Below are 25,323 nucleotides of genomic sequence, written 5' to 3' on the forward strand. Positions count from 1 at the left end.
TCTTTCACACTGTTGCATGCAGCTGTGGTTCCAGATCCCATTGAGGTGACTTTTTCTGTTACATAATGTAATTGCCAGTGTGAAAACTTGAAACTGACCTCAGGTTTGGCTCAAAAATTTCAGATTTCCTGGCCACGGTGAGCATCTTCACCACAAGGACACGGACACGTTCATTTTGCTTGGGATAATTTCTGGTTCTACAAATAATACATTTTTTATTAATGCCTGGGACAACTTAAGCAGGAAATATGGTGAATGTCCATACCCAGAGTTTTTTTTCCCTTGAACTAAGGGAAATGATACTGTATTTCCCATACAACTTAGCAGCACACAATTATATAAAAAGATAGGACTGTCTACCATTTGTTTTTCAGGGAGTAATACTCAGTGTCACCACCTAGTAGGGTATATTCCTAATCAGGGTCTAGATCTTGTATCAGCAAGCATGTCTCCTTTGTGACCTTATTTGAGATCTCTAAGCTCTGGAAAGCTTAGAAAGCTTAGAAAGAAAGTTTGAGCATTTGTGTTTAGTGTTCCTGGGTGCTGGTTCTAGGGAGCTCCCCTGAGTGGGAGGTTTCCACACTGGGTAGGCAAAGCACTTCACCCCACATTTCCAAATTCTCCTTGGGGCCAGGCACCACTGTTGTTTTCATTGCAGCACTTAATTTGTAGGTGCTTAGTCCTTCAGTAGGTTGCAAAATCGATTAATAGCTTTCCACTTGTACTCTCCCTTGTAAGTTTTCCTATAATTTAATTTGCACTTAACTATGTCTTGAGCCAAAATAAAAATTATTTCATTTGATGTTTGTGCTTCTGTTCCTTTCAGCTGATTCTCAGAGGAGCCTTCTCAGTCGTTGTTTACTTTGAAATTCTCAAATTCCAGTGTCAGATCACCTCTGTGATTTGTTCAGTTTTTCTGAATTTTGATTGCTGCTGTTGGTATGAAGGTGGCCAGAAGTGGAACAGAACTTCTAGGCGCATTTGCTGTTTACTGCAATGTACTATGGGATTTCATACTCCTCAGAATTCTGGGTTTAACATGTCTTGCGAACTTTTAATGTCGTCCAGTACCAGCTTTCTTTCTACATTTCTGCATACAAATTACTTTTTTTTTCACACCATTGAGTGCTTATGTGTTTGTTTCCTGTGGGTTGGTGTTTTTTTTCCCATTTTAAATAGCTTGAATTTATTTTTAGCTTTTGTTTTGCCAACTAAGTATTATTTCAGAATTCTCAGCTCTTACAGCAGGTGCAGCATTTGTTATTGTACATCTGATGCTACAGCAGTTTAAATATTTGGGTGATCTGGAGGAAAGGCTAACAGCAAAATCATTGTTTATATTGACACAACTAGTTTTTTTCCTCCCTCTTGAGGCTGTTTTAGCAATATTGCAGTAAATATTATGTACAAGAAAAGAAATCTAGCACTATATCCTTTTCTAGGGCAGCTTTTTGTTTTGCTTTTTTTGTTTGCCTCTGTGGCCCAGGATGGCCAGGATCTGCAGGTGCTTCATATGGCTGGATTTGCATGTCACCTTAGTTACTGGAGAACACAGAAATATGCAACTATCTTTGTGGTGTAAGGTAATGCTGGGTTTTTGAAAATTTTAAGGAGCTGTGGCTGACCTTCTCTTATTCAGTCAGGCTATTTCTCGAAACCAAATATGTCTGCTAAAATATCATCTCACATTTTTAAAGTTCTATGTCAACTTCTTTCATCCAGAAATTGTGCGAACTTCTTTATTTTCATATGAATAAATAAAAATGTATTTTTATTTAAAATATTGTTTTGCTATGTTCATCCTCAAGGCCATGATACTGTTAGCTGCTAGGCCTGTAAGTATTGCAGTTTAGTTTATTGCCTTGCAAGTAGTTCCAAAAAGCCTTTCATACCGACAATAAAAAATTATGCAAGCAACTTCAACAAGAGAATTTATGATCTTTTCCCATCTGTGAGGGAAAAGGTTTCAGGCAGATAAGGATAATTTGAGCATCATAGTCCCAGCCCCTCCTGCTGTGGGCAGGGGCACCTCCCACCAGACCAGGCTGCTCAAGGCCTTATCCAGCCTGGCCTTGAACACTGCCAGGGATGGCCAGTGGCAGTTTCTCCCTGGGAAACCTGTTCCAATGCTTAACCACCCTCACAGTAACAAATTTCTTTGTAATATCTGACCTAAATTTCTCCTCTTTCAATTTGCACCCTTTTCAATTGCACCAAATTGCACCTGCAATTATTCCTTGTCCTTTCACTGTAGTTCCTAACAAATTTTTTAGAGGTGTTACCAATTCTCAGACAGCTTCTGAATTTTATGATAGGCCAAAATATTTAAAAGAATTTCCTGTTTCCTCACATGATTTTTTGTGGAAAGTTTGCTTCTTTGTATTTGCTTTGATCTCTTTCCCCTGGATTTTTTTTCTGTTGAAGTTGTTCAAGCTCCATCACTCAAGATTTCTGTATCTTATTGGCTTAATATTTTAAGAAGGCTGAGTTTTGGAAGGGTTAGGGTTAGGGTTTAAGGTTAGGGTTAGGTTTAGGGTTTTAGAAAGTGTTTTCCTTTCTCTGTGGTTGTCTGTGTAGTAGCCTGACCACCCAGATGCCACACCAGGGTACTGCTGAAATGTGTGTTTTGGTCCATTGCTATTCATGAAGGAGGAATATAACCCTTAGCATGGGTTTGAAACTGTTCTCACTTGCTTTCCTCCCTTACTTCCCAGTTCCTTTTTTGGATAAATATGCACACAAATATGTCTACGCGGTGTAAGGAAGTTCTGATGGTGCCTGTATCCCTGCTATAAATTCCTTTATCAGGCCCCTTTCTGATCTGTATTTTAAGCAACATTTATTTGGATTTTCCAGTGCCTTCAAGTGACAACTTTATAATTATTTTGCACCATGTATAAATGTGTAGGTACTTATTTAATTTCTTCCCAGGCTTTTCAGTCTCAGCAGGCTTTATGTTCCACTCCAGAGCCTGACATCTACAGAAGTTATTTGGGATGTGGGTCATCTTGTCTTAGGGTATGAAGTTAGTTTTGTAATTGCAGCCTTGCCTGGCTGTGCAGTGACAGGTCTTGTCTGGAGATCATTTCTGGCAGTGTGCTGGGTGACTTGCAGGGGAGATAGCACAGAGCTCTGGCCTGAAGCTGCTCTGTTGTGACAGCCCCATCAGCAGCCTCTGGCACTGTGTGCTCTGATGCCTGTGATCTGTTCATCATGAACAACCACTGAAACATTTCCTTCACGATTTCCAGCCCTTTCCAGAAGAAATTTTTAACCATCCTTCTTAGGATCTACTTCTGCTTTACAAATTCATAATTTTTTGGTAGTGTGGGTTGATTTTCTGCTTTTCATGAGCAAGAATGGGTGTAACATAAAAATTTTAGTTAGAATAAACTATATGCAGTATGGTTTTAAAGGCCTTTAGAGACATACATTTAAGGAGTTTTTCTCTCCTGCACAGCAGGAGAACATGGCAGTGAGCTTTACTGAAGTTGTAGGGCAATTTGGAGAGAGGATGCTGTCATAGGGTGTGCCTTTAGAGAAAAAGTGACCCATACACACCAGACAGCAGCAACAAAGTATAAGCTGTCTCATGCATTAGGTATGAAGCAATGTGCAAGTGATGCTGTATTTGAATTAATTAATAGCTGTATAAAGTATTTTTAAAACTAAACTACATTAGCAAAATTAGTAGTAAGCTTTCTCCAGCAATGCAATGATACCAAACCTAACATACTATTTCTTGTTTGAAATATATTTATATTTGTTGTAGCATTTCAGTTTGAGAAACTTGGGGCCAGAGTAATCTCTGTAGAAAGTTAAAGGATAATTTGGAACCATTTGTTTAAACACTTGTCCCCAAGCCTACTTTCTTCCTCAGGCTCTGTATTCCTTTGTCCACCAGGGTCCCTGGCGTACTTGGCACAGTGACAGGCTCTGCCACTGAGAGGTTTTCTATGTGAAACTCATCTTGAGCCATTCTCCTATGTTTGTTCTTTTTTCTCTTTTACTGTGGTGTTGTTTGCAGTGGAGTAAATAATCTGCCTTGTGTTTTAGAGGACACAGAAGCTTGTTTTAGAAACAGATGAGCTTCTTTAGCTAGGAGCAGTGTCTCATAAGTATCAGCATTGCCCAAGGGTCCTGCATCAGTCTCCATGTGATGACTGCAGTAGAGAAGACAGTGTTTATGCTCTTGTAATTTTTGGTTTAAATAGGCAAGGCAGTGGAAGAGGGAAAAAGAATAATTAAGATAAATGATGTGGCTAAAGCCTCACAGACCAAGCATTAGTGCCTGGTCTTTTATTCTTCATCTTGTGCTTTGTCCCTTAGACCACTCTTCCCATTCCTGCTGCAGTTGTTGAATTGGCTTAACCTTCAAATTAGTGAGTTCTGGGAAAACTTCCAGTGTCTCTTTTTGGCATCTTGTCTGTTCTTTCTGCTTTTTCTTCCCCTATGATTTTGCAGCTTTGCCTTCCATCTCTTGCTAAACCTAGATCCCACTGAAATCTGTTACAGTAGTCTGAAATTTGCCAAATTAAAACTTGCCCCTAGAGTGTGCAGAACTCACTCCTGGAATTTGTTCATGCTCTGGTTGCCTGCTTCCTTGAGCTCACTAGCTGATAATTTGCAGGACTTGTTTGAGGTGTGATTTTAAACCACAAAAGGAGCAGGCAAAAGTGCATTGGCTGTTTGTAGCACAGCTCCAGCTCTTTAAAGGCTGCAGGCTTGCTCAGGCAGTTGATAGGGAACTGTTCATGTTTCCAAATTCTTCCTTCTTCATAGTGAGCACCTGAAAGCAGTGCCCAGACTGGATTAACACATCATTATGGAGCACAGAGGGGGCTTGGTGTGCAGCTGCTGTGGTAGGATGGGAAACCTCCACTGCAGCCAGAATGATGCAGTGGCCCCAGAGAGGAGCAGAGGGGCATCCTGGGGCCACAGCAGTGTCATAGCTCATCTGATTTGCTTCAGGGAGCCTTTCTGCAAGATCCTTACATCCAAATATCCTGGCTGCATTCTCTCAGTTAGTAAAAGTCATTAAATCAGGCCCAGAGCTCTTCATATTGTCGAGTTTTACCACTGTCATCAGCACATCACAGAAAAATAAGAGCAAAACTGCTGGCTCCTCTGTGAAAAGCTGAGTGTGGGGTCTATTCAGCTCATCCCATGCTCTGACTTTCTGCAAAAAGTGGCTTTTCTTCTTAAAGTGGCTCTGACTCAGCCCAGGATCCTTATGCAACGTTTACCTGAACAGAGAGGGTGACAGACATTGACAGAAATTGGGTTCTGTAATTTAAATTACTCAATGATAACTTTTAATTGCTTACTTTCCAGAATCACCAGCTGCTGGGAGGCATTAGTTTTACCCTGTGTCTGGAGTATGTGGGCTGAAAATAAATTACGTTTTCTGGGCAGGTGTTATTTTTAGATTTAACACAGCAAAGGGCAGTGTGTTGAAGAAATTTCTCCTTTTTGAATAATGACATATTTTTCCAATTGTGATAGCAGCCATTAGTTTTTTTCAAAATTGTTGGGCTGCATCATAATTTTGAATAAATATTAAATGTAGCAAAATATGAATTAAATGCTGTAAATGTAAAGATTCTAAATGATTACTTATGAAGCATTAAAAAAACAAAATCAATTTTTACTTGAGAGCTGTGATTGATATAATGTTTCTTCTATTGCTTTTTATGTTAGCTTTTGGTGGTATCTATTTGCTTTTGTTTAGCCATCAGAAATAATCAAAAAAGGAACTGCATGGTAGCAAACATAATGTATATTGTATAGGCTATTAAACAAATACAAAAAGGACTCCAGAAGGACTTGAGAAGGAAAACTACGCAAACTCAAGGGAGTGAATTTGGGCAGGTCTTATACCTGCCTGAGAGCTCTGAGTCCTTCTCTGTCAAGCTGAGTACAGCTGGGGAAGGCTAAGGCAATAGCTTTTTATCACATTGCAATTCCTTGTTGCTTTGTCCTTTTAAATTAAAGTATTTTGAACAGAAGTATGACTGTACTATACAATCTTATTTTTGTGGACATTATGAATAAACAAATGAACAGCAAAACTAATTTGCCAATGGCCTAACTGGAGAAGTCAGTAGCAGGGCATTTTACATCTCTGTACATGTGTAAAAGTGAGACGATATCTGTCTTACAAACATCTTTTGTTGGTAAGCAAATTCAAATGCAATGAGCTGTGATTGTCAAGGGTTGGCTAAATATTTTATTTTTTCTGTGGCTGGCTAATTGTATGTGTTACCTTATTTGAAGAAACTTGCACTGTTTTGCACAGTTTGCTGATACTAGGATATGGTTAGAAGCAAATGCTGTCAAAACTCTTAAAACCCTCCTCTGATGTCACAAACATTAAATTAAAGTAATATTTTAAGATAGTCTGCTTTTAGTGAAATTTGTGCAACTTCTAAGGGGTTTTTTTTTACCATCACAGTCTTTAAATCTCTTGTGCTTTACAAATAATTAAAGTTCTGTGCCAATTGAAAATTCAGTTTCATTTCATTTAAAGCCACTGCTAGACAAAGAAAATACTTAAGTATTCCACTACTATTTTTTTCAATTGCAGTTCAAGCTTAATTATTCTAACTCAGATGGAGTGATGAATTCAGGGGTAAAATGAAGTAATTCAGGGTAAAATGGAGACTTGGAGTACCTGATGATGTTCTATTTCAGATAGTAAGAGTTTTAGTTATTAAAGGTTGGGCTCTTATTGTCTGACAAAGCTAAACAGAGGCTCTTCAAGAAAATGTGTTTAAGAGAAGAACATAAATGTTCTGCAGGAGCAAAACTGGATGGCCATATTCAACAGGTGTTTTTAAACAGGATTACAGAGTAACCTTCAAGACAAACTGCCTTCTAATGCCTCATTCCTCCCTCTCTTCTGCTGCAGAGCTTCTTGCTGGAAATGCAATGAGCAAACGTGATCAACAGCCATTCAGCCAAAGATTTGTTCTCATCTTCTCACTTTCTTACTGTTAGACTACACTGTTTCCAATCCTTACATTCTCAGCTCCATTTGTATCATAAATAGTTTTTGATTCCTTCATTGGGGTATTGGCTGCCTCTGGCTTCCATTTCTGGCTTTTTTTTGGTTTTTGTTTATTTTTTTTGTTTTGTTTTGTTTTTTGGTTTTTTTTTTTTTGGTTGGTTGGTTGACTGTTTTTTTGGTTTGTTTTTCTCTTCTACCTTCCCCTTTCTCCGATTCTTCTGCCCAAAACTCTAACAAACGGAAATGTAGGTTTATTCCTCTCTTTAAATATTTTCTTTCCTTCTTCTATGAGATTTTTTTCCTGGCACAGATCCATTTTTGTTTGTTTTGCTCCTTAACTCTTCTTTTACTGACACCCTCAGTCTGAATTGGCATCTGTCATGCCTGCTCTTGCCTTTTACTTTCCTCGACCTGCTGACCAGTTTCCTCCTTTTATGTCTAAGCTTGTTTTATTCTTGTTATGCAGTTATTTTTCAACCTCTTGAATCCAGTTTATAGCTTCTCTGCACAGTCTCTAATGACCTTCTTTTGAAGAAAGCTCTAAACCAGGACTCCATCCTCATTACTGACTCACTGTTTACCTAAATGTCACTGCTGATCTGCATGTAGCTCTTCTATTTTATAGTTTACTTATAAATTCTTTAAGATAACACACTCTCTTATTTCTCTGTACTGTATTTAGCTCAATTAGAGGGTTGTTTTATGAATAGCATTGTGAACTATTATGAAATTCCAAATAACTGATATACTTTTGATTAAAACTTCCTTCCTCACCACCTTCTCCCTGGCTATTTGAGTAGATCAAATTATGTAGGTTATAGGTGGGATTGATAATAAGTAGCATTTTAAAATGGCACAGCTAGTTATCTGCAAATGTTGGCTCACAAATTTGCATTGTGCTACAAATTTAGAGCAGAGTTTTGCTAATCTTTCTCATGTGAACTGACCTACTTAAGTCAGTGGAGTGCTAATATTTGCCACACAGTAAGGATTTGGCTCATAATCTTAGGGAAGGCATTTGCATGCACACTGGGAATATTGTCTAGGGTTTTTGTTAAAGGCTTCCTCTTCATTCCATTCCTCCTTATGAGATTGTTTTTAACTTAAAAATAAGAAGAACCAGGTAAGTGTGATTTGACCCAGATGTGATGCCTAAGGAAGTTGTCCATGAACCTCTCTAATGGTGAGTGGAGAAAATTATCTCTGGATGGAAGTTACAATTTTGGCTTCACAAAAAATGTCCACTTTGCTCCTAGGAAAAATGAAAACACCTCTAACTGCTTAAATTGCACCTAAAAAATGACCAGTGTAGGCTGTAAATAACAGACCATAGAAATTGTAACATTTGAACTGATTGAGGACAAATAAAGGACAGTTATTAGTGAGTTTACATGGAAGAGCAGGAACAATAAGAAGGCCAGAATTTTCTCAACCACCTTGGTCAGATAAATGTAGAGGTATTTACAAAGAAAATGGTTCCAGTATTTTTTTACAGACTATTAGTGTGACTTTTTTGAGATTGTACTCATCATTTTCATAATGTATTATCTGTTTATTTTCAATAATAAATTTTCCATATTATTCTTTTTCTCAGAAAGGACAGATCACATGTTCATTTTCTGTGTATTTGAAGATAGAAGTTTTTCCTATGCATTTTTACTCAATGTGCTGCTTGATTTTTGGGATCAAATGCCCTGCAGGGTGACATTTCTTTCAGTTTTAGGAGTCATTACAGTAATAGGAGGAAGCTTCTCAGTGTTACCTTCACAAGGGAATCCACACTCTGTAATACATCAGGGACAAAAGGAAGGCTAAGAAGAACCTCCATTCCATATTGGATGCAGGGGGAAACAATAGTGACAAAGAATGAGGAAATGAGGAAGTACTTAATGCCTTCTTTGCCTCAGTCTTTAACAGTGAGGCCAGTTCTTCTTGGGTACTCAGTCCCTTGAGCTGAAATACAAGGATGGGAGCAGAATGAAGCCCCCATAATCCAAGGGGAAATGATCAGTGCCCTGCTAAACCACTGAGACACACAGAGAAATGTATGGGATCCAGCTGAGGGGACTGAGGGAGCTGGTGAAAGTGCTCACTGAGGCACCTTCCATCATTCACCAGCAGCCCTGGGTAACAGGGAGGAGTGGGTCCCAACTGACTGGAGGGCAGCAAGTGTGAAGTATGATAGAACCCATCTGTCAAATGGGTTGGAAGGAGGGTCCAGGGAACCAGAGGCCTGTCAGCCTGACCTCAGTGCCAAGGAAGGTCATGGAGCAGATTGTCCTGAGCAACATCAAGCAGCATGTACATGACAATCAGGGGATCACACCCAGCCAGCCCAGGTTCATGAAAGGCAGGTCCTGCTTGGCCCAGTTCATCTCATTCTCTGGTGAAGTGACCTTCTTAGTGGGTGAGGGAAAGGCTGTGGATGTTTCTTACATGAGCTTTAGTAAAACCTTTGACAGAGTTTGCCACAACATTCTCCTGGAGAAACTGGCAGCTCTTTGCTTGGATGGGCGTGTTCTTTGCTGGGTAAAAACTGGCTGGACGGCTGAGCGCAGGGAGTGGTGGTAAATGGAGTTAGAGCTGGCTGGCAGCTGGTCTCCACTGGAGGTTTTGATTTGCTGGAGGGCAGGGAGGCTTTCCAAAGGGATCTGGACAGACTTTTGGAAGGCCAGGCAGTTTGCAGAGATGCTGAAGGGACGTGTCATCTTGACCAAGACTGGTGTAACTATTAAATATTTGAGAGTAAACTGTTTGTTACAGTCTTTGCCAAGGACTTTGGCAGAGTTGGGATTTTGTGTGCACTGTGTTATGCTCATAGACCCTTTTGTCTTTGGAAAAACAAATCCAAGGTGAGAACAAAATATGTCAGGGAAGGGCAAAATAAACCAGCTCCATCACATAGATTAGAACCATGTTGTCCAAACTAAATATCAGCATTTGCAAGGCCTCCTTCCTCTGATCTGAAGAGGACAGGACAGATACTGGAGAGCTGCAGGTACCACCACAGCAGTGACTGATGCTCTCAGTGCAGAAATAACATTCCTAGTATTGTAAAATGTGTTCTGTACAGGTGCAAGTACAGAATAATTTCTCTTACTTTCCCACCTGCTCAAATGGAAGGTTTTACAATGTTTGCTTGTTAGGCTGGAGATGGTTCTGTTTTATTTTGCTTTATTACTGAGAGAAAGAAGAAGGTCATTCTGTTGCTATTCTTTCCCTCCCAGCCTTGCTTAATCCTGAAATTAGATGTTTATCTCTGAGCAAGTTTTTATGTAGTCCTCTACTTTTTTCAAAGTCATGTGCCAGCTTGTAGGAGTAGCAGGGTACTTTCCTTCAAGAACTGTATGTCCTAGCTAATTAGAAAGAAAGAAAAACAAATACCAAAAAAAAAAAAAAAAAAAGATAAAAATTGATCCAGTGTTACACAAAATACTGTAGTAATGCTGAAAACTGAATTGTCCTTTCCATATTCAATTCCAGGGCCTAAAGCACAAGATTCACTCTCCTCTATTGGTTTTGTGGTTATCATGCTGTAGTGGTGGTTTTGGTATACAGCCATTTGCTTTCTCTTCAAATACTTAAACTTCAGTGGTGCTTACCTTTTCTGAATACATATTTCCTGCAGCAGTTTGTGGTTTCTTGAATAGATATCAAAAGCTAAAGGAAACTGGTTGTCTATTCACTTGAAAGAATTTTGCTGTAATATAAACCATTAAGCATTTGGAATCAAGAGAAAGCTTTCTTTTATAGTGCAAGTGAGTAATTTTCCTCTTCTACTTACTTTCAGAATATTTCTGTATATATGTATTTCAACACTGCTTTTCCAAGATGATGGGAAAATGAACTGAGGGAGTAGCAGGTTTAAGAAAACCACTGACCTGCAAACATTCCCTTTGTCCACCTTTTCTTTCCTGTACAGGGAAGCCAGAGAGGTTGTTTTTAAATACTTCGTAATTTTACATTTATCTACAAAACTGGGGGTATAGATGAATAACAGTTATTTTTATCACGTTCTCTGAACGGTTGCCTTGCCTCTGACGAATCCTTTTGCACAGGCAGATATTTGGCGGTTTCGGTAGTATTTCTAGAGGCTGACATTGAACGACTGTTGCTCTTGCTGCAGATGTCGGTAAGACTAGCACAAAACCGCGGCCGCATCTCCGTGTGCAGTACGTGTCCATGCAAACGCCTTTAATCAGCTTGAAGTTTCTTCTCCCTCATCCCCTCCCTCAGCTCTTCTTCTCCTTGCCCATCTCCCCGGCGGAGGAGCTGAAATAATTACCTGCAGTGTCATTTTTCACTTTGCTCCATGCAGATGCGGTGCGGTTGGGCCGCGGGCGGGGAGGGGCCAGGGTGATGCGGCACGGGCGTGTGACAGCGGCGCGGCTCAGCTCGGCTCGGCTCAGCTCAGCCCGGCTCGGCTCCGCTCGGCTCGGCACCGCTCGGCTGCGGGCGGCTCGGCTCCCCTCGGTTCGGCTCGGCTGCGGGCGGCTCAGCTCGGCACCGCTCGGCACCGCTCGGCTCGGCTGCGGGCGGCTCCCGCTGCTGCAGCCCGGCCGCGCCGCTGCGGGGCCACCCGTGCTCGGAGTACCTGCGACACAGCTGGGCTATTCTTTAACTGTGCGAGAAGTATTCTCTCCACGCAAGCTCCCTACTGGCTTTCTGCGTCCGTAATTTCTCGGAGCCGTCTTTCCCTCCTTCTTCTTTTTCCCTTTCCCCCCTTTTTTTTCTTCTTCTATTTTTTTTATTTTTCTTTTCCCGCTCGTTGTTCGCCCCCCTCCCAATGTGTGCTGCCTCAATAGCCCTCATTATGCTGTGCTCAGTGGCCCGGTGTGTTCCCCGCCTCTGCTAGGCAGTGGCAGCATGGATGGTGCTCTTGTGACGACCTCTGCTGATGCTATCAGTCCACTGCGGATAGGCATGCTGAGTAATCCTGCTGTAAATGGGCGAGGACACGGACACACGGAAAATTAACCACAGCTTTCTGCGAGACCACAACTATGTGACTGAAGGTAACATAAATATTGTCATTTTCCTCTTCTTGCATTGCAGATTCTATGCTGGGAATGCACTGTCATGTTTGGAGATGTAGGCTGTTCGTTTTTTTCCTTTTTTAAACGGGGGGATTTCAGGGCGTTTTTTTCTGTGGGATGTAGCAACAGAATCTGTCTGGATTTGCTGAATCCCGAAGACGTTCTGTCGTGCCACAGCAGTATATGAAAGTACACGGGCTGGAGAAGGTCTTGCATTGTGCTGAGTTTCTGCTAGTGAGGTGTGCAGCACCTGGCATTGAATGCTCAGTAGCTGCAATGTAGAAGATTGGAAGCACTTGATTACTAAAAAAAAAAAAAGGTTTGAGAACACCAAAGTAAGAGAAATAATCTGTAAAGTTAACTGTTTGCTGGTGTAATGAAGGTTATGCACCTCATTTTGCTAATTATATCCTGAGCATTACAGACATTGCTCAGTTGATTGTTCCCTAGAGAACTGTATACATTTAGAAGGCATTTAAAAGGAATATGTAAGCATCATCTTTTGAAATGCTGCTGCTTGCTTTCTGTTCCCTGTGCAAGGTACATGAGACAAGAAAACGTACCTTCATTTTAAATCATTCAGTGACTTGTAGGTTATTACATAAAAAGGAATTTTCCTGCAGGTGACATACATTAAATGCTGAGAGAATTTACCTTGAGAACGTTGAAATGGTTGGGTCAGGTACTGGTCTGTATTTCCTGGCCAGAAAGTTGGTTTAAGAGTAGGCCATTTTAAGATTGATTGAACAGGAGAAATGTGTTTGTAGGTGCTTGACTTTGCAAATATATCTGTATGTGCAGTTTTAACAGCACTTTTCAGCAGCAGAAACTGTAACTCAGTGTAGGCTTATATAATATGAACATATTTAACATCAGGGTCAACCAATACTCCTTGAGACACAGTCTCCAGATTCTGTCGTCATTTGATCAATGCTCAGTCACTTAATACTCCCATGCTGCATCCTGAAACGTGATCAGCTGATGCTCTCTTGATTATTGATGATTTGAATTGTTTTAGATTGGAGAAAACAGTAGGATGATTTTTGTCATACCAGGACCGCAAGGCGGATTTTTCAGAAGAAAAATTAAAAATGCTGTGTATTGTAACTGTTACCAGTGACTGGTGTAATTGCTTGCTAATCTTGCCTCTAGGACATTCATTGCACTCTGGTTCATGTTTCAGTGCATTTTCAAATTTGTTTTGAAGTTTTGGGGTTTTTTTTTTTAGAATGGTGATTTATGTTTTGAGATGTGGTCACCTGTTTGAAGGAACTTTGTTTAAATTTGTAAATTCATGCCTTGGATTCTGCAAAATGCACAGTATAATTACTGCAGTGTACTTGATACATGGTGAATTTCAGATGTGCAGCAATGTTAAAAATTGAATTTTCAAGTCTCTCTGTTTTGTGATCTGAGGAAAATAATTAATGGTGGATTTTTCAAATACATATTATTTATTCTTTTATATGTCATGGGTGTTCTAAAAATTAGGCGGAGATTTTTAGTAGTTTTTGTGACACTGCTGGGGCAAGTGTTAGATTTTTCTCATGTTTTATCTTCACTTGATACTTGGATCATAAGAACTGGATGTTCTTCTGTCATTGCACATGGAGGGGCTTGTCTGAAATGGGTAAAATACAATTTGAATATGAATGCTGACCTGTTTTATATTTTTTCTGTGATCAGAAATCATAATGAAATATGCTGGCATCTGTTCTTGAAATCTTCAGTAGCAAAATATTAGTTTTTCATCTCAGACCAGTGTAATTCTTGTTGGGAATGCAGAGTTTGTCAGGTGTAATAGAATTCTTCACAGCTGTTATATCTGACATTGCCACACCTTTTAAAAGCTCTTGGAAGTCAGGAGGGAATGGATTTATCTGTGAAATTTTTCCAAGGAGACCTTCAGCTCAAAGAGGAGCATCACGAATTTTAATTTTTCATTGATACACTTAGTTAAAAATGCATAATGAATACATTAGTTAAACTACTGCTTTAAACGTGCTTTGTTTGTTCTCCTGTGGGATTTTGTATTTTTTTGTTTAAAGAATTGGCTCCATGAAAGAACTTCAAGATTTCTCAACTGTAAAGGCCTGCAGTCCTTTCATAGGCCTTGTATTTGGTCCTGTGACATGTTAAGTGCAGTATGTAGCAGCAATAGAAAGGCAGTAATGTGTTACCTTGTTATACTTCTGTGGGGTCCAATCCAAGTTTTTCTTTGGCTTTCATAATCCACCATTTAAAATGAAGAAATGCTTCATGTGGTGTCCAGTGTGTTAGAGAAGTTACAATTCCTTGCTGTTCATGAATAACCAAAATTTTATCTCATTTTCAGAGTTTTAAAGTCTTGGTAAGTGGTGTCCTCTGTCCTTGCTATTTCATGCAGCAGACTAAATTAATTTACAAAAGGAGGTATTTCTAACCCTTATATGTACTTTCTTCCTCAGACCATTCACTGAGGAAATAAAGCCAGCAATAATCATGAAGATGTGGGTTAACTGTAGCATTGCTTTACTTCTCTACCTGGTTTACTTTTTCAGTGATTTAAAAAAGCCCAGACAGTCAGATGACATATGAATTCAGGGTATAGGAAAGCTGTGAGCCAAATCTGATTTGCTCTGCTCTCACTTGTGGACTGAAGGTGTTCCTAACAAAACTGCTTGCTTGAGCAAAGTCAAATTTCATCTCTTTGATAGGTCATTATTTTCTAACATAGGGATTCTCTGTAACAAATGTGGCTTTACCTTGACTATGGAAAATTGAATTGGTTTTTAAATCTCAACAATTTTTTGATTTGTTGTTATACTGTAACTATTATACTATAATAGGCATTATAGACACGCATATGACAACAGTGGCTACCTGGCCCTGTTTCTCCTGTTGCATATGCACAGCTACAATGTGGCATTAAAGCAAGCAGAACATGAATAATTTTGCCATTTAAAGTCTTTAAAATTATGTTACGGTTGCACAGTGGAAGAAGGTGATTTAATTCCAGCTGCAATGTACAGCAAATTTTCCAATGGTCACTTTCCAAAGTAGCTTTTGAAGCAAACTGCTTTAATTGGAATTGTTTGTGTGACGAAAATAGAAAAGATCTGGTATGGCTTGTAAAGAAAGAGAGAAAAAAATATTGGAGGCTTAGAAAAAATGAGGTGTGAGGAAAGATTGAAATTCTTTGCAAAGGTGGTGAAACACTGGGATATATTGCCTAGGGAGCTTGAGTAATTTTTATCGCTGAAGTTTTTAAAAGCAGGTGACATAGATGTCTGTAAGAAATGACATAGGGATAGCTGAGCCTCCCGTGGGGCAGAGGAATGGACTAGATGACCTCTGAGATCTGTTCAGGCTTGTGATTCATTGCAGAGCTGTGTTTTATCTTAATTGCCTTTTGCACCACAGCTGTGGGAACCAGTTGCCCAGGAGGTGTTGGGTCAGTAAAATGTGTTATTTCCACAGCAGCTGCAGGAGCACTGAGGAGAGAGGAGAGGCACGGGAAGAGAAGATGGGTTGGATGGGAGAAACATGATCCTTCATTGCTGTACAGACAGAGTCTGTGGGGGAGAGGGCGAGAAAATTGTGAGTTGGGGGAAGGGGGATAAAGGAGGGTTCTGTGCTTTAGAGGGCAGAGGATGTCCTTCAGTCCTAGAGTTCCCTTGCTGTTACCTGTGCTTAAGATTAATGGTAAAACTGGCAGGACTGCTCAGGGCCTTGGGATCAGCCACACAGGATCTGATTCTGAGCAGTGAATTGCCTGGTGTGGTTGCTGTAATTCTGGTAGGGGCAAAAACTTGCAGGAATCAATGATGCCACTCTTACTCAACTGCCAGGTTAATTCCATTACTCTGTATTTTACTGATTTAACAATTAGCAGAAATAATGAGCAAAATTTGCTATTCTTGCCAAACTGTGTTAAAGATATGTTTCACCTCCATGATCCCTAATTCATTTGGAGAAATTCTTCTCTGGTGGGTGAAGGCCTGTTGCAGGTTGCATGCAGACAAATCTAGCCTATAAATTGATGCTTTTTATGAAGTGTCTCTGTTTTGGGGGGGGAATAAAAAGTTGTTTATACTTCCAGTTTCTGGAGAGACACAGATTCCTCCCCTGGTCTCGGCCTGCAGATGCAAGTGGAGCCAGTGGAGTTGCGCTGGTTCAGTGGGGCAGAAGGTCACCTGCACTATCTAGACTTTTATATGGCCAAGTTGTGCCATTTGGTTCCATAACTTTCTGTGAGAAAGTTAATCATGGTAATGGTGCAATAATGTCCTCAAATATAACATTTGAAGAATTATGAGAATTAGCAGTGCAGTATAAAACATATTGAATCATAACATGTGAAATGTTTATTACAGAGGATAAAGGAACCCTTTTTTTTCTTAATGGTTGTAAAGTCCTCTGCAGATAATGAAAACAGATTTTGGGGCCTTTTTTATGCCTGAAAGAAAGAAGTTAGTATCTCTCTTCTTCAGTAATCAAATTAGAGGAAATTATCAATTTTCACCTGCTGAAAATTTATTTATGATATTTTCTTTCATAGATATCTCAAATATAATTTGAATTAGACCTGCATACCTGAGGTACTAATTGGATGAATATAGCAAACAAGTAACACACTGCTGGCTCAGGCTCACCATTGGTCAGTCTAGTTCACTGATTTCTCCTTATTAAGAAAAGTAGGAGAGGTAACTCCTCCTCTCAACCTCCAGCAATTCAGGATTTATGTTGTGAATATTGCTGATTTTAATCTTTTTACAGAACTAATTTTGAAACAGTTTTAGAATGGAAATTATTGCTCATTCTTAGTGTAGTCACTTGTGTTACTTATTTTTTTTCCTTGATTTGAGGGTGAACAGGGGTAAACCTTGTCAAAGCATGACTTTGCCCCTTGTTAAACAGGATATAGTTATGTCTTTCTGTGCATGGATTTGATTCTTTTATTCCCAGTGATATTCAGATGAATGTTGTGAGTAGCCTTGAAGATTTGGATTAATAAGGTTTATCCATCCAAGTGATGTTGCTGACTTTGTAATCTTTATGCACGCAGCTTAGTTGGGTGCAGCCACAGAGGCAGAGCTGGAGCATTGCTGCCACTCTGCCTTGCACTGCAGTCCTATCCCTTTGCTCACTCACCCAAACCTGCAGCTGGATGTGGGGTTCAGCATCCTGGAAAACCAAACATTGGTACTGCCTGAAGCTTGGATGTGCACAGCTCAGATGTTTAAGGCAATGTCTGCACGGGTGACGTGGGCCAGCAGTTCTCTCCAACAGCCAGAAAAGGCAGGGTGGATTTAGCCAGAGTGAATTACACTGTCAGCTTGCCATGATGCACAACAGCTACACATTCAAAGTACTCCATTCATGCTACTTTTATTGGGCTCATAATATTGTTGTCTCTATTTTGCTTGCCAAATGTACTTGATGAAGGAATCATAAATCAGGATTGGGGTTAGGATTGTTGATCCTAGGCTGGGATTTTGGAGTTTCTCAGTTTGCTGTTCCCAGCTTTCCCAAAGAGCAGGAGCGTGTTAGTGTTAACTTGTTACTGCCTCCTCAGAAGAAGACCTGCCTCTTCAAGGAGTTTTAAGGACTGGCTGTTAGATCATCCTGAGAGGGCACTTCAGCCCACTCTGAGCTGCAGGAGATGTTTCAAAGGCGTGCAGTTAACTTGGTTTGGCTCTTCATTTAATGTCATGCTCTCCACACAGCAGTTATTCACCAGTGTCACATGTACCCTTAAAGCTTTACCAAGTGTGATTAGGCTGGGCTGCAATCTTCCTGTTTGCAAAGGAATAAATCTCTGGTGCTGGATCAGTGGTTTTGTTGGATTGCCCTTAGGGACTGGTGGCAGCCTTGGCTCTCTTTGCATGCATATGTAATCAGCAGATGATCTTGCACTCACCATCTAAATAATAAATGTATTTGGTTGCTGTATAGTGCTAGAGGTCCTGGAGAAGTGAATAAGATGTATTAACAGAAGAAAAGGACCACGTAGAATATTAGCAAAAGCCGAGCTCCTTCTATGACAGTGACAACAAGGAGCTGAAAAAGAAGATAATTGCAGCAATCTGGAGCTTTTCCAGGTGCCAGCAGACTAGAAACATTATAAATAGAAATGTTTATAGAATATTTAACTATATAGCTGTTATATGTAATAGACTGAGCTACATATAAACCTTAAAACCAAAAGTTCAGGACATGAGCTGTGCAATGTGTGTGTAAGATAAAACACAGGCATAGAAATATGATCCATGCAAGCTCGCTGTGTCTACCAGATTTTTTTCTAATTGAAACTGACAGTTTAAAAGTATTGAATGATGTAAAAGTAAACAATGTTGTGCAGGTAGAGTCAGTGTCATTGTTCACCATGGGAGAAGTTTATTTAGTGTATGTATCATGAAAACTGTACTTAGCAGTATATTTTTAATATGTTTTCCATGTAAACGTATAAAAATCCCAGGCATTCCAGCAATACCTCATATATTTAAATGGTGAGTTTAGAGAATGGTAGATGTTGCTCCTGCGTCAGTTTAAAATGTGAAACACTATAAAACAACGCTAAATATTTTATAATGAAGAACTGACTATCTTTTATTACAGCCATAAAAAAGGTAATCCATCCTTACTGTTTACCTTGTGTTACATCATTACTAGCTGTATCCTTGAAACTTTCCATCCAGTTTATTTAATCATCATTTCAAGGCTTTATCTCAAGGACTGTCTGCTAAGAAAATACAATTTTTTTGCTCAAAGTATAATCTCAGTATAATTTCAGGCTAATTTCCCTGTGGCCAGGCAAAGGTAATAATCTCAGAAGATTAGATAAAATTAATATGGGCACTTTTTAGATTTTTTTTAAACAAGAAAGGGTTTCAAATTAACTTCTAGCCATGTTGAGGCACTTTCCTAATCAACTATTTCCGTAGTTCTCAGGGCTGAGTTTGCCCTTAGTCATGAGTGTGGTCTATTTTACTTGTTCCTGGTGAAAGTTCCCCAAATCTTCACCAAGAACAAAAGCCCCACTGAGCAAAGCAACCTTATATATGGTAGGAGAGTTCCTATTCTCAGGAGTATTACCTTGCTGAAAAGCTCTTGTTCCTGTTTTTATTATTGCTTCAATGCAAATAAAAGCAGACTGTATTTTGCCAGGGAAAGACAAATAATAAAAATGTACATTAAGAGATTTGATTCCTAATAGAACTTCAGCACAATATGCCATGCAGTTCAGTGACTTCTGTGAATTATTAATATGACAGGGTTTGGGATCTGTATTGTTAAATATAGCAGTGTTTGTCTCTTTCATATTCACTGATCCATCTGTTACAAAAAAGAGAAGAAAAGGATGCAAACATCTGTATTATAAAGACATTTATGCTTTACTTAGAGTACAGAAAAAAGTAAAAGACTGAGAGTTGGTTTATTATTCTCTAGTTCAATGCAAGTCTGATTAGAACTTAGTTACTGTTACCATACTCCTTCCTGTTTGCAGTGCTTTTGTTGTTCCTGTGACTCAGGTGTTGCAAATCAACAGTGACTGTACAAAATAACATCATTTGCGTAAATTTTGAGGCTAATGCTGCCTGTGGTAGTGCTGTTTGCATTAAAGATAACCATAACCTATTCTACCAGTTTCTGTGCCAGTTTCTAGTAGAAATAAAGATCATCCGAGTTGAATTAAATGATTATTTATTTCATTATCTCAGATTTTAATGACTCCATGTAATTTCTCCTTATTCTAAGATGTTAAATGAAAATTTCAAATAGAAACAAAAAAATAGTTTTCAATCAATGAGCTGGTCACCAATTACCAATAATTTATTTCTAGGCTTTCATCCAGTCATATTGTAGTGTTTGAGAGGTTTCAATTTGTGATAGAACCTGGCATGAAGTCTTTAGTAAGTGTAAATCTGTAAATCAGAATCTGTCTGTTACTATTTAATAAATAATTTCTGATATAATGTCTTTATTTCTACATTGTGCTGTGATAAAAAGAAAATTTCAGCAAATAAAATCAATAATAATAATAAATTAGAAAAATTCAACAAATAGGCACAGTGGACTGGTGAGTGTAGGCCTGAATTGACTGCCAAGGTAGCACATGAGACTCTTCATCATGCTACATGTTAATTTGACACCCTGCTTGATTTGATATCTTTTATTGCTGCATGCAGATCTGTGATATGGGAATAACCAGTACAAGACGGAGTCAGATGTGTATTCTATAGTCTTCTTTTGAATGGAAGATTTAGGTCAAGTATATTCTCTTTAATCAGCAGTGAAGATCAAAGTGGAATTCACATATGCAGCCTCTTTGAAATAGGTAGATGTGAATTATTACATCTTACAGAATTTCCTGGAATGCCTTACTAAGAGTGCAGTAAAGTCATGTGGATGATGGTTATTCTCACTGCTCAGGTACAGTATGAATATAATTTTGTGCATGTTGGAACACAAGAGTGTGCTACACTCACAGAAGGTTTGTGGATCACTGCTACTGCATGTTTCTGGTGTGCCTGTGTTCCTCCCAGCTGCTGTGCTTGAAATGTGAATCTGAAAGTCCTGGAATGGCCATGGAGAAGTTTGAGCACTGGGAGGCAGTAGGAGCTGGTATGTGGGGCACTGTCCTTCAAGTCCCAAATCACTCACAGACCTTTTGGTCGATGTGTGACGGCGCTGCTCAGGGGAGTGACACTTGTCTCTGACTGGGGCAGAACTTTCCTTCCACCATGGTGTGGGAGCAGTGTCCTTGAACTTCTGAGTTTTACCTGTGGTGGTGATGAGCTGCAGCTTTCTGAAACACTATTTCCTTGAATGTGGATTTTATTTCCCATGGTTAATTGTGGCCTTACTTGATAGAGTAGACATTTCTGTGCTTCCACATGCATTTCAGAAAAATGAGGGAAACAGAGTACAGGCCTTCTGTGTTACTATGCAAATGTTACAAAAGGTGCTAGTTTTAAAACAAACAAGTTGCATCTGTTAGCAGTTATGATGTTGCAAATCAGCCAATTATATTAAAACTTCAATATTTACTAGCTGCAAGAATTCATGTTACATCCCAGTAAAGGGTTTTAGTTGCCTTAACTTTGAACTGTGGTGCAGAAATTACTGCTGAATGTGATTTGTACAGAGTACAACCAACCAGCTCCTTGTTGTGTTGACTTTTCCCAGCTTTTTTGTTTAAAATTGTTTCATTGAAAATATATTTTACTTTTTCCAACTTTCAAATTAATTTCAAGGCATTTAAAATTGAGGAAGGAAGTGGTGGAAGGAAGGAAGGAAATACAAATTATAAGTATACTGGAAAAATGTCTGACAGCTATCCTGGATGTACCTGGGAAATGGTAGTAATAGTAGTAGTGTTAAATGTGAAAGCAGAAAGCTTCGATGCTTCTGGACTATAAATAATTACTAACAAAGGTGATTGCCAGTGTGGAGAGTTGTTTGAAGAGGGATTCATTTCTGATTGTTAAGTGTAAGTATATTTAGACAGAAAATTATTTTGGTTCCTGAAAGCTAGGGAGTTGTTGTAAATGGGAAGAATTAGCAGTCTGGATTCCACAGCGCAAACACCAGCCTGGTTATTACAGATGAGACTTGATGGATGTAGTTATATTGAGGTTAGCACAGGAAACTATTCCTATATTTTACATTTTAATGACTGAACTCAATCATTTTCTTTTTAGCAGTTGAATTTACACAGTTTCCTTGGAAACTCCTCAGTTTGGCAGTCTTCTTTTTTGAAATGTTGCAAATATTTCAAAGCCTTTAATGAACCTCTTGCTAAGTCACCTTTGATCCAAAAATCTTCATTGAGAAATTTGTGCATATGGGCACAGATGTAATCTAACACCAAACCAGAATCCAAATAATTGAAATTGAGGAAAGGAATAAAAGAGCTTACCAGAGTCTCCTGTGCTTTGCCTTGAGTGGTTTTGCACTGCAGTCCAGATATTGGCTCCATAATCTGAGAATTTATTGTGTAAGTAAAACCCTGCAGGATTTTGCAAGGCAAGATATATTGGGGAAATAGTGCCAATACCTGCAAGTTTAAGATAAATACAAGTAGCTAGATGAGACTTGACTACACGAGACAGCAAGAGATACCTAAACATTTTAACTAGGACTGCCATTATAGGTGGAACCTGCCACTAGGAGAGCTGCTGCACAGTTTCAGCAAACTTGAGGACATTTTTTTTAATATAAAAAGAGTAACTTCACTAGTTTACATATCCTGGACAAGGAACTTGTTAAAGTCTTGTCTTTTAGCTTGTAAGTGGTGGTTCTTGTGAGTTTATCTAAAGAGTGGGGTTTTTTTCTGTTCCTTGTTTTGTGCCCTGCTGAGAAACCTTTTGATGGAGCACAGAAAGATTTTCCTTTTTTCAAAAACTGCTTTTATTGATGGAAGCATGAGCAGAGTTTATTGAAAGAGTTCAATAGTAGCACATCAGGCTAGAGTAGAGATGGGATGAAACACCTGTTCATCATAATAGTTCTTAAAAGCAGTCGTCCAGCAGATCCCTTTAACATTTCTACAAATAAAAACCCCCAGAGCTCATCTCTTCAGCTGTGGGGCTACTCAGATAATTTCCATGGATTTCCATTTCTGTTTTCAAAACTAGCTACTTTAAAAACTGTCCACTTTTTATATTGTATTTCTGTAAAAGAACTGATTACTCATGCCTATATCAGATATTTACAATTAATATTAATATTTGCAACAATTAATTTACAACAACATAAGGTATGAGCTATAGTTTATCTGTATTTGAGATCTTTTAACTCACAGATAGCTGTCAGACTGGCTATCAGGTAGTCTTTTTTTCCCATTCTGATTCTCAGATCCAGTAACAGAACACACTTGAAGAATAGAAAGAAGGCTACGTTGATCAGTTCCTATAGGTCAGAATTTGGGCTGAATCTAAAATACATCTGTTCCCCTTGACAGCTGACATGTGGTCAAGACTGGAAGTTATGTAAGAGAGCATGAATATTTTTGGACTAAATATCTCACAGGAATAATTAACATTTTCCCCCGGTTCACACAGCCTTCTATCCAGGCAACAGATGGGTAACCTTAACTCTTAAACCTAATGGTCTGTCTTGAAGTTCCTTTTCATGTGCTTCTGGTATGTGTCTTCATACTGCTAAAGTTCCTTTGATTTCCTTTTGGCCACTTTCCAGAACATCTTTTAATTCCTTTTGTGAAATTTCCATGCCAGCTTTAATTCCTGCCAGAAGGCAACTGTTGCATCTCTGTTCAAGCAGGACCTAAAGCTTTAAATTCTCAGAATTTGTCTCTCTGGAAGTAATACTCCCTGCTCAGACTTCAGAGACATCAAGAATATGTAGATCCAAGCGCTACTAGGGAGAGAAATAAGGACACAGAATTCCTTCATTGACTACAATTACTCTGTTTCCATTTGCTGCTTGACTTGATTGTAGTGGTACTTGGCTTTTATCTGCAGTACTTGCTACTGTTTGAGTTCCAGGAATCTTTATTTTAAAAAAAGGGTAGTCCAGCCAAAACCACAACTCATTTGGTACTCTTTGCCGAGTCTTTTCTGCTCTCTGTATGTACATCCATTGAATCTTGTGAGGGCAAGACCTGGAAGTGTCACTTAGTACTCAGATGTGACTCAAAATCATCTTGGACCTGATTAATTGATCTGTAGATGACCCTCAGGTGCACAGGGAAGGTCTTTTTTAAATGTGAAGAGTCCCTTCTTCTGCACCATTTTACTGAAAAGGAGTTTTTGGGGAGAAGTCTGGCAGCCTTCTTGGGTAAGATCCCAGTTAAATATATTAATATCAACAGACCTGGTTGAAGGACAGGGTCAGGATTTTATCATGTTCTGATAAGCGAAAAGCTAATGGTATTTTCTCTTTGTTATTACTCTCCCCTGAAGGTGAGGGTGGCTGAGGTTCTTGTTAATAGATCTCTTGCAGCAGATTAGAAAGAAATGACACTGAATGACTGTTTTTTAATATATATTATAGACAGATTTATGTAAGGATTATTTTAGAATAATGGGCTTGCCTTGGAAAGGAGGTATGTAGCCATTTTGGTTATTATCTATCTGTAGTAATATAACAGTACAAAAGTATAAGGATACCACTTCAGAAATTACATAAGGGAAAGAAAGAATGAGAAGAAAATGATAAGATTGGATAAGTGGAGTGGAAAGATATCATCACCCAGCTAGCAAGGAGATTTGATTGTTGTTATTTGGTGTCTGTTAGTTGAAGTGATGATTTCCATCTTGATCAGCTGGGAGTGAGGGAAGCCCCCAAAACACAAAGTTCAATGGGTTAATAAATGTTCACGTTTCCGTCAGACATCTCTCCCTTACTGGGGGGGGGGGGGTTAGTTTTACACTGTCTGATGTAACACTGTGGATCACATGCAGTCCTCTGGTGGAAGGCCCCAAAAATTGGGCAGGGGGGTGTTTGATGTTTTATGACACCTTCAAAGACACAGCAGCTGCCTCTCTTGACAGAGTGGTTTGGCCAGCTGTGCCCCATCAGAAGGGATGAAAACCTTCAGGCCTGTGTGTGAATGCCCTGGTCCTTCCCAGGGAGAAGCTGTACAACTCAGCCTGTTATCTAAGGGTGATAAAAAGCATTGTCTGACCTCTGCTTCTTACCTGCCTTCTCCCTCACATGGTTCAAGCCCCAGCTTGTGGCCTCTGCTGGTGGGTGCTCACCCGCTCTGCCCCTGGGCTGGGACCCTGCAAACCCAACCTTGGCAAAGCACCCTCAGCCATTGCAAATGGTTGATTGAGTCACTAACCATTAACATTTCAGTCCCCCATGCCATCCTGCTATAGAAGTGGTAGTGACGAAATAACAGAATTTTTTATTTTAATTTCATTTCATTTTTTTTTACTCTGGTAAGTTTCAAAAACCAGAAAGGCACTATCTAGTTTTGCTAGGAGACTAAGGTTACTGTATGTGTTTCTATTAAACATCAGCAATGCCATCTTTAATGTCCTGACAGGTTTTTAACAGCCTTTGGGTAATTGTAATTTAGTATTTAATGAAGTCTATTGAGAACCTGTCACTGGCTGGTGCAGGATTAGATCCAGGCTTTGCTTGGCAGTCCTCTATGTACATGTTGTAAGTCCAGAAAAATATATGTATGTATATACAAACCACATATTTTGTTTGTGTTTCGAGTCATGATTTTAATCTTAGAGAGTCATAGAATGGCTTGGGTTGGAAGAGACCTTAAAGACACCTTCCACTAGAGCAGGTTGCTCAAAGCCCATCCAACCT

At 39.3% G+C, this 25,323-nt stretch overlaps 1 protein-coding gene across 3 annotated transcripts in view; it reads left to right on the forward strand.

Annotated features, from left to right (window-relative positions):
- Nucleotides 1–25,323, forward strand: part of PPP2R2C (protein phosphatase 2 regulatory subunit Bgamma) — a 186,423-nt gene that overhangs the window by 44,016 nt on the left and 117,084 nt on the right. For 2 of the 3 annotated variants that reach the window (XM_030946953.1, XM_030946951.1), the window contains exon 1: nucleotides 11,485–12,024. The exons of the other annotated variant lie outside the window; for it this stretch is intronic. Coding sequence is in view for 1 of the 2 variants with exons in the window: in XM_030946951.1 (XP_030802811.1) it covers nucleotides 11,955–12,024 (70 nt within the window). In the remaining variant the exon portion in view is untranslated. Of the gene's footprint in view, nucleotides 1–11,484; nucleotides 12,025–25,323 lie in introns of those variants that run through there. 3 annotated transcript variants of the gene reach the window in all.

Source organism: Camarhynchus parvulus, chromosome 4 (assembly GCF_901933205.1).
Source record: "Camarhynchus parvulus chromosome 4, STF_HiC, whole genome shotgun sequence".
NCBI classification, from domain to species: Eukaryota; Metazoa; Chordata; class Aves; order Passeriformes; family Thraupidae; genus Camarhynchus; species Camarhynchus parvulus.